The sequence below is a fragment of the Paramacrobiotus metropolitanus genome, unplaced genomic scaffold (assembly GCF_019649055.1).
Source record: "Paramacrobiotus metropolitanus isolate TYO unplaced genomic scaffold, Prichtersi_v1.0 Parri_scaffold0000036, whole genome shotgun sequence".
Classification (NCBI taxonomy): domain Eukaryota; kingdom Metazoa; phylum Tardigrada; class Eutardigrada; order Parachela; family Macrobiotidae; genus Paramacrobiotus; species Paramacrobiotus metropolitanus.
In genome coordinates this window covers 130,947-139,690 of record NW_026570256.1, presented here as the reverse complement: position 1 = coordinate 139,690, position 8,744 = coordinate 130,947, and the positions used below count along the sequence as shown (strand labels likewise).

The following is an 8,744-nucleotide window of genomic DNA, read 5'->3' as shown; positions in this document are numbered from 1 at the left end:
CTTGATTCATTGCCATCACGTTCTAACGTTTGTGGACTGGTTAAGCTATTTCGAGCTGGGCAATCTTCTGTGACGTAGACCAGGGAATTGAGGAACCATACTTTAATGTTTACATCTAGACAACGTCTCTTCTAAAACAGCCACGCACAATAATAATCTCGTTAAATCATGAAAGCAATAGTAGAGGGACTAAACATTTAGGAAGCAATGGTTTCGAGGAATCGCTGCAGCTCCTCGCAGATAAGCTTGGAGAAGATTGACTTTGACACGGTATAGCCTCCGCACGGGGCAACCCCAAGATAGCACGCACCTACACTTTTCGTCCTATCGCTCATTTGTTTTGCAACATCACGCAAGAATATCTTGACGCAGCCATTTTATCAACATAGCCTAACCTTCTACTAGTTTAAAATAATTTTCACTTTAAATGCAATATGAGATGTCTAAGAGCAAAAAGCATAACAAGAAGAGAAACAGAATTTTTATGGGTCGATCTCCTCTTTACCGCGTCATTTTTCTCTGAATTCGTTTCAAGAATTGGGGAGCAGATGCCTGCAGAGCAGACAGAGTAGAGAAGTAGATTTTATGGATTCGAAAAAGTAAATTTGATTTAGTTCAAAACCGTGCAGCAAAGACTAAAACTTATGAAAGGGCCCTCGTATAATTATCTAACAATAAGTCGTAGTCTGAATGTGAGCAACGAAATAAACTGCAACTTCTTATTAGCTGATATCACTAGTGACTAACAAGTCAATACAGTGCAGTAATACGATTACCGTTTACATACAGAGATGTACGTGTCGTTACTCATTAGCAATAGCGTAGGAGATTATTAATTTTTGTAGGTAAAATTTTACTTTACTTCTGATTTGAATGTTTAGCTTAATTGCGTTTAAATTTTCGAACGTAAAAGGCAAACGTTTAAACTTTAAAGCGTGTCCAGTTGTCATTTCTAAAGATTTTTGTAAAACCTACTGTAAAAAATTACACATAGTAATCTGGCAGCTATTTCCGTTATGAAATTTGTGCAGTTGCTGCTGCAATAGTTGCGCAATGTAAATCTGTTGAAATTGCTACAAACGAAAACTGAAAAAACCGGGAAATTTTGTTTTGTTATGTTCAGTTTTGACTTTTGTAAGCATGGAAACTTCTTGCGAGCTATGCCGCCGTATGGGTTTCAAACCCCATGTTAAACAATTTGATAGTTTCACAGGCAAGTAAAGCCGGGCGACACGACACGAGCGGATCTCGCGGAACACCAAGCGAGACATTCTGCGGAGTGCTTCGTAATTCCGTGGTGCACAGTTACTGTTTCCTAGATTGGCAAAAGTCGAAAATTAGATTTGCTTTTATTGTTTTCGGAAATGCACTTTCAACCCACAACTAAACGTGGAAAACTGAAAGCTAAAAAGTAAAGTCGACTACTTCGTCAAAAACTTCAAAACCTTTCGTTTGGTTCACGACCGTTTGAAGTAACTCAAGTAAGTAGCAGCATGTTTGAGACATTTACGAAATAAATACTTTAGAAATAACTTGAAAAATGAAAATGAATGTACAGTACAGAAATATTTTGAAAACAAGCGAGGGTGGTGAAAGCAAATCCAAATATCAAGCGAAGGAAATTTTGACTTGGACAGTTGGGCCAGGCAGTAATGAACGGAGGGAAAAGCAGTACGAGCACCGAAAGTTTCAAAGTTTTTTGGTGCAGAGAAATACGAGTACGATTGCAAGGCAACGAAAAGTGGTGAACGGAGTAGTCGAGTTATTTTTAATTTATTTTCAAATGTTCTAAAACATGCGACCACTGCTGAATACGTTCATAGTACTATTAACGAAAAATATGAGTACAGTATGTGTTGTACGAGTAGGTCTCCATAGTTCGTACTTCGGTATCAGCCGCTAATTTACTCCGCGCAATTTGCGCGGGGTCCACTAGTTCACTCATAATTTCACTCGAGCCAATAGGTAGCACTTGGCAACAACACCGTCAGATTCGACAAACATTCGCGGCCGGCACTAGCAATGTCAGTGTCTGCATCATCAAACGTTTTTGGGCAAATACGTTAAAGGCGTCTCTTTTGACGTCCTCCAGACATGTCGGGGGCTCTTCGTTCCACCTGTAAAGTAAAAAACCCTCTTAAGCACTTCCATATTACTATTTTACCGCACAATACTAGTGCACTTCTAGCCTCGCATTCTCACAGTTGATATGAGAGCAGAATAAATGGCCAAATACATTTCTCGACCTCCATATCTTCATTTGTTAATGAATCCAGCCAGTTCACAAAAGATTCGATTTCGTTTTTCTCCAAAATAGGACAACATTCCTCGAGCGCCGACTGGAAAGCTGGTTCGAATGCGGAAGTAGACGATTTAGTAAAGTGATGCTGCCATCGTAAAATGCGGATAGCAAAGGGATCATGACAACATTTAAGGTCCAGTCGTTCGCAAGGACAGAAAAAGCCTGATTCACCGTCTTCTATTGACAAAACTCCCGCAAAACATATAGCGAGCTCGCTACTGAAGTAGCAGTTCTTCAACATAATGTGGTGACAAATGGTATCGTAGTCCGGGTAATCTGATGCGGAGAAATTGTTACGTCTAATAACAATAAAATCTTCGATGTGTAGCATGGGAAGCGGCTTCGGAAATATCAAAAATTCGTTAAACGAAAGCACAAAATCGTCAACAATGACAAGCCAGTCGAGTTTAACGTGCATGACCTTTAGGATAGCAGTCAGTGGGCTCAAGCTTTTCTCCCAGTTGCCAGTAATATACAACACTTTTGCCTCACAGGTGACACAATTTCCAATAATCTGAGCCAGCTGAAAATTATTTGGGCAGGCTATGCACAAACCCGCAGGCTTAGCGGCATGTTTACTTTGCCACGGCAGTATTACACACTGCCGCACAGTAGGCTCAAATAGCAGATGCTGAAACCAGCGGCATGTTCTAAAAAACAAAGTATTACTTTAAAGGCGATGGCGATCGGTAGATGTACCGATCGCGTAATGCGCAGGCAAAATATACGTGATATGTAAGCACATTCTAGAATGTACTCGTAATTCTCATATCACGTTTATTTTGCCTGCGCATCACACTTATTTAGCTTTCGACTAATAGATGACGTTCCAGTATAACAGTAACCATCATTCATTTTAAAATCAATTGCATGTATTAACGACCATCGCCCACGACTCACGAAAACCAGTCTAGAAGTAACAGGTCTCATTTCTTACACCAGTGCACATCAGTGTCCACTTTTTAATATGACATCGCGCAGCAACTGCCTAACGAATGTTAAGTAATAATTACCGGGTGGCTAAATAAAATGGTGGTCAGATTGACAGTAAGACAGTCCACTAAGTGATTTTACGTCATCTTAGTTTCATTTGAAAGAACGATCTCTGCAGCATAGAAGAAGTTAGTAAGCCAACATTATACTAAGGCTTTTATATGAGTTGTTTCGAAAAAACTGGTGGATTTGGAGGTAGTCCTGGGAGCAAAAACTCGAAATTACCACTTCTCAATTAAAAATTGGGACTCCTCAGCTGTGTAGATTTATGTGTCTTGCGTTACTGTTTCGCTCAAACCCCATGGGTATTTTTTGTTGTTTTTTATTGCTAAGAACGGCGATATCATGGTGATCGTGTTTGGCTCATAAATGGGAAACTGAGATGTACGCGTAAGTCTCATGAAATCTGCAAACAAAGCTTTTCAAACGAAGTTTGTGACCAACGGTTTTGAGACTTAAAAGGGTAAACATGTTTTCTCAAGAGCAATGCCTCTGCCACATCCAAATTAAAACCGGCAATTTTTTTAGAGTTGGTCGTGCAGCCAAAAAATATAATGAAAATTCTTTTAAAAATTAAATAAGAACCCGACATGTTTTGGGAAAGTGATATAGTGCGCTATACCACATCTCCAGTGCATGCAAAATGTGGACAACTGTTTTTCTGTCGAAAGAAGAAGTCTTCCTTAAGTAAAACATTTAAAAAAGTCAAATAGTCCATACGGAAAGGAATGCCACTAAATCTAAATTTTGCGAGCTAGGACATGAAAAAGCACGATGTCAGTTGCCAATGACTAACTTGCCACCGTTGCAAATGACCAAAACTTAACATTTAAAAAAACATTCAGTTATTTTAGATAGCTATTGAACTTGTCAATCGAACAAGTCTAAACAAACAATCGTGTGACAAGTTGTCAGCGAGATCAAAACCAGAATCAAAACAAAACGTCGAGAGCAAAACCAGAAAACCAGAACAAAACTATTTTGTTCAGCCACCCAGTGTTCAAGGTTGTACAGTGGTCTATTGTACTTACCTGCGCAGCCGGTGTTGATCGTACACATTCAAATATGCAAATACCGACACATGTAGTTCCTTGTATAGACCAAGGAAACGATTTTCAGAGGGATCATCCAAGGCTGTAAAGGTTTATAACAAATTGTGTGTATGATTAATGATAATCCACAATGTTTTGTTAATGTCATGCACCAAATGTAGACTTTTGTTGAAAGGTCGCAGAAAACAAACCACGGAAACTTTAAGTACTTTCACGACGGGAAATTGCTATTTCTGACAATAAACCCTAATTTGATTACCTTGTTGGGCTACAGTGATGCAGAGAATTTCTTCTACAATCGAGCGCGCTGTAAATTCTGCCGCTAGCACCGATTTTTTCGAATACCAATAAATGGCGCGCAAAACGCTGGTAGCAATTTCGTCATTCGTTACGTCGGTTTCAGTGTTCTCCGCAACCAGTACAGCGACCCGATCATTCTCGACACCCAAGAACATTATTTCCCCGGTTTGCATCAAAAACAGACTACGAAATTGAGGTATCCATTGTATGGTGGTCAACGTGGCAGTAAGACCTGCAGAACGCAAGCGGAGGCTGTCCACTGGGATTGTGGCATGACGAAATGACAGTTTTGTTACAGGCGGTCCGAGATGCCCGCGGCGACGGATACGCCGAAAGGCGGCACCAGGACCATCCAACACCAGATAGCGCTGCACAGAGTCATCGGATAGATTAACTTCTACGTTTGCTAGCAAATAACCGTCCCCCTCAACGCCGCCGACAATGCGTCCTGCTTGCCAAGATTCGGGTCGATTTTGTTGTACAGTGACAAGGACATCAATCTCTTCCGTAAAAGTTTCTGGATGAAAGACTAAACTTCCGTCCACTAAACGTAGTTGTTCTATGGATACCACCTGTAATTGCTGCATCGAGCCAACTCGCACCATACACAGACGCTGACCGTTTTCCATGCCACAGATGTAGCCACGATAGGTCGCATCCGACTCAAGAATATCAACAGCAAAACTATTATAAGCACCTGTAATAAGTGGCTCTTTGAGAACTCGCCAAGGTAATAAGTTCTCCATCCCGACTTTCCAGTGTTTAAATGCAATCACTTTGCTTTAAATACAGCAGGATGTAGAAGACGATCATTGGTTCCAGAAAATAATATACCGCCGGTCGCCGGAGTACCTAATACATTTTAGTAAAGTTCAGAAAGAAAGCCGATTTTATATACCTCAGATTTTACGTTGCGATACTGGGCAATGTGCATTTTGCTACACTTCAAGTAGGAATGCACGCAGCTAAACGCAGTTTGGCGATCGATATTCGCAGTGGTGGATCTATACGAGTCATGCACGATACCCTATTCCCTGGAAGGCATGGCTTGTGTAGTAATGCTACAGGGAATACTTATTACAATACATTGTTGCTTACCGCCTTTACGACGTGGCATATTTACGGCTGACGGTGAATAAATTCCAATTTCCAGTGATGTATTCTGCGCGACTATGTACAGATGATTTACACACACAATAATACTTCCATTATTAAGTACAAATATTCCAAGTATACACTGATATGACTCATATGAGTGCAGAAATTACAGTGGCTCACACACCAATGTACTGCAATTTATACCAGGATGTGGTAAACCAGATGTGGAAAAGATGTAGCAGAAAACGGTTATCATGGGCTTGCCAGTAAGAAGTGTACTAGTATCGGAAGAAGGGAGCGCTATAACGGTATAAACGACATCATACTGCGAGCCCTCTGCAATGCCGGAATCGAGTCGTATCCGGAGCCTGTGGGTTTTCTGCGAGAGAACGGAAAACGACCGGACTGAGCCACACGTTGGAAATGGTACCGCGGACAGGCGTTAGTGTGGGACGTGACGTGCAGAGACACGATGTGCGATTCATACATTGATGCGACTTCAAAGTGTGCTGGCGCCGCCGCCGAACTGGCTTGCCGGAAGAAGATTGGAAAATACAAGTCGCTTACTGATCGCTGCAATTTTGTCCCCTTTGCATGTGCGACTTTTGGCACTTGGTGCGAGACCGGCATTGTTACGTTAAAGGAGATTGGAAAGAAGTTGTTTTTAAGGACGGGCGAGAGCCGCTCTGCTTGTTTTTTGTTTCAGCGTTTAAGTTTGGAAATAATGCGTGGGAATGCCATGAGTGTGTTATGTACGGTCCCTTCTCGTGCCAACTGGGACAAATTTTTCATTTGAATGTATTTCTGTGAGCGATGCTCGTCTCCGTACATATTGCAAATAAAGTTTCAACTGCATCATTTATTGCTTTAATGTCATTCGCAAAGGGGCTAGAGCCCCCTCAAGGCAATAGACAAAAGGGTCAGCAGGAAAACGTGAAAACAACAATGCGCTAATTCAAGAAAATTGTTTGACCAAAAAAGGAAGGAAAATATTAATTTTTTCAAAAAGGAGATTTTCTAGGTCAAAACCAAAAAAAAAAAGTTTTCGAGTTGTGAACCATGAAATGTTCGAAAAAGTTGTAACATGAATTTTGGCAATTGCAAGCAACGGTTCACACACTGTAGTTAAATGATCAGATCAAGCGCTGTGCCTAGGTTAGAGCAAGAATTACGTGATAACCGTTTTTTTTCAGCATCTTCTGCTATTTTGGGCAAAACTTTGCCGCACACAGACAATAACTGTACGGATGTCAATTATGTTCCGTTTGCACAACGTTTGTTGTATTTATCATCTGAAGATCTGTATCTAATAATTATTTTATTTGTCGAGTACTTAATGGTTAATTAGAATTAGTTAAAACTTTCCTAGTCATAGTTGCTTGTGAGTGTTGAAGTACTGACTGCTTTTCAATGTAGTTATTCTTTTAGTCTGCGTTAATCCTCACTTTAATAAACCCGTTTCCACAAATTCGGCATTAAAAAAATAACAGCTAGCAGAGTTTTCAATTACGATATTAAGCACCTGACAGCAGATTAAAGCGCTAGCTAAAACCGATTTTCTTCCTGGAAATAAAACAGATTTTCTAGTCAGAAAAGGCATTTTTGCTCCCTGCTTTCGGCAGGAACAATTGCCCGTTAACCATCCACTCCAACCCTGGTTAGCAGCATTAAACGGGTACTGTGAGTTTGCAATGCCGTCAGAGAATAACGGAGTAATGCGCACAATTACAACGATTCACAGATGGTGCTTCTTAAAGCAAACAAATAAATATTTCTAATATGGTACGGCCGCAGCGTTGCTCTACCCAGACTTTACCTGAAACTTGAAAGACTCAATATTAGAGCTGGATGTAGTTATTTATCCTGACAATTTACAGTATGCTAGCTGTCGCCTGCCGGTAATTGTAGTAATTATTATTAGGAAGGATTACACTAGTCAACCCAGATTTAGTGGTGCACTACGGTATGAATGTCGCGTTCGACTGAAAAATCAAGTTTTATCAGTCAAGTTTTGCCGCGCGCAATGAAACAGTACATGGAATCCACAGCCGTTACGGCGCGATTATGTGAATCCTGATAAGAAGCTTTCTTTCGCATAATTAATGTACTTACGCGTACGTGCGCGCCATCAGTAATTACTAATTACTAGTATAACTTATGGTAAGCGGTGCATGTTAAAAAGCATTAATGTGCGCAACACCGTTCGAAGGTTAATTGAAGTTAGCGTTTAATCGCTAACTTGTTTTAACGATGCGAGAGAAACGCCGGCAAGAGCTACTCTCTTTCTGCACAGGACATTAAAGATTAGCCGCCGGACTTTGAGCGAACCGACGGATGCATTTTCTCCTCCTTCCTGGAATGTAGCACCAGCATGTGTGCCAGCGAATCGCCTGCCTTTCCTGTTTGCGGACGGTGTGCAAACTGCCTTTTTTGCCTACGGACTACCTAACCGTCAGTTCTATCTCATGCTGGCCTAGTTGTATTTATCGCATTGGTGTTTTTCGGCATGTGCGAGTTCTTTGCCTGTTATCCTCACTTTTCGTGTGTGTCAGAATTGGATGTTGATCATTGAAAGTTAACGTTTGCAATTTCCTGTTACCCGCCTTCCCAACCCTTTAGCAATTAACTCTGGTCTTGTTCACTTCGTTAGTTATAGCAGCACCAGTGTGAAAGTCATTAAAGGCCATTCCTCACTCGCGCTGCTCTCTCGCTATGGTACGCACAGAACCGCACCGGAAGGCAGCCGCAACATCCTGGCCACGTATCAGGATCCAGCTCACTCCCTGGCCACGAATCAGGGTATCACCTGGCCACGAATCAGGTGCCTTCGACCCCTGGCCACGAATCAGGGGGTCACCTGGCCACGGACCAGGTGGCACTGCTCGCTATTTCACGTATACGCTCCTTCCGGTGGCCGAGCATGTTCTGACGTTTTCCACGAGACTCCGCGGCCGAGCCGAGGCTGGCCATATGCCCCAAAAAACCATGTCGGCGTTTCT

At 41.7% G+C, this 8,744-nt stretch overlaps 1 protein-coding gene across 2 annotated transcripts; it reads right to left on the bottom strand.

Annotated features, from left to right (window-relative positions):
* Positions 1-1,424: 1,424 nt before the first annotated feature.
* Positions 1,425-5,595, bottom strand: LOC129589628 (uncharacterized). Of its 2 annotated transcripts, XM_055484450.1 has the most exons (4): positions 4,607-5,595; positions 4,327-4,429; positions 2,203-2,952; positions 1,425-2,117 (listed from the first exon to the last, which is right to left on the bottom strand). In XM_055484450.1, the coding sequence occupies exons 1-4, from the start codon at positions 5,391-5,393 to the stop codon at positions 1,988-1,990; spliced, it is 1,770 nt and encodes a 589-aa protein (XP_055340425.1). In that variant the 5' UTR covers positions 5,394-5,595; the 3' UTR covers positions 1,425-1,987. The 2 variants fall into 2 exon arrangements, with proteins under 2 accessions (XP_055340425.1, XP_055340426.1); XM_055484451.1 differs by lacking the exons at positions 1,425-2,117; positions 2,203-2,952 and adding an exon at positions 2,974-3,290.
* Between the last annotated feature and the right edge of the window lie 3,149 nt (positions 5,596-8,744).

Bases quoted from the DNA above. Each gene is read 5' to 3' on its own strand.
- LOC129589628 (XM_055484450.1), bottom strand. From the start codon at position 5,393: ATGGAGAACTTATTACCTTGGCGAGTTCTCAAAGAGCCACTTATTACA. The intron at 4,430-4,606 runs GTAATCAAATTA...AAACCTTTACAG, and splicing joins CATCACTGTAGCCCAACAAG to CCTTGGATGATCCCTCTGAA. The intron at 2,953-4,326 runs GTAAGTACAATA...TTTGTTTTTTAG, and splicing joins GATCAACACCGGCTGCGCAG to AACATGCCGCTGGTTTCAGC.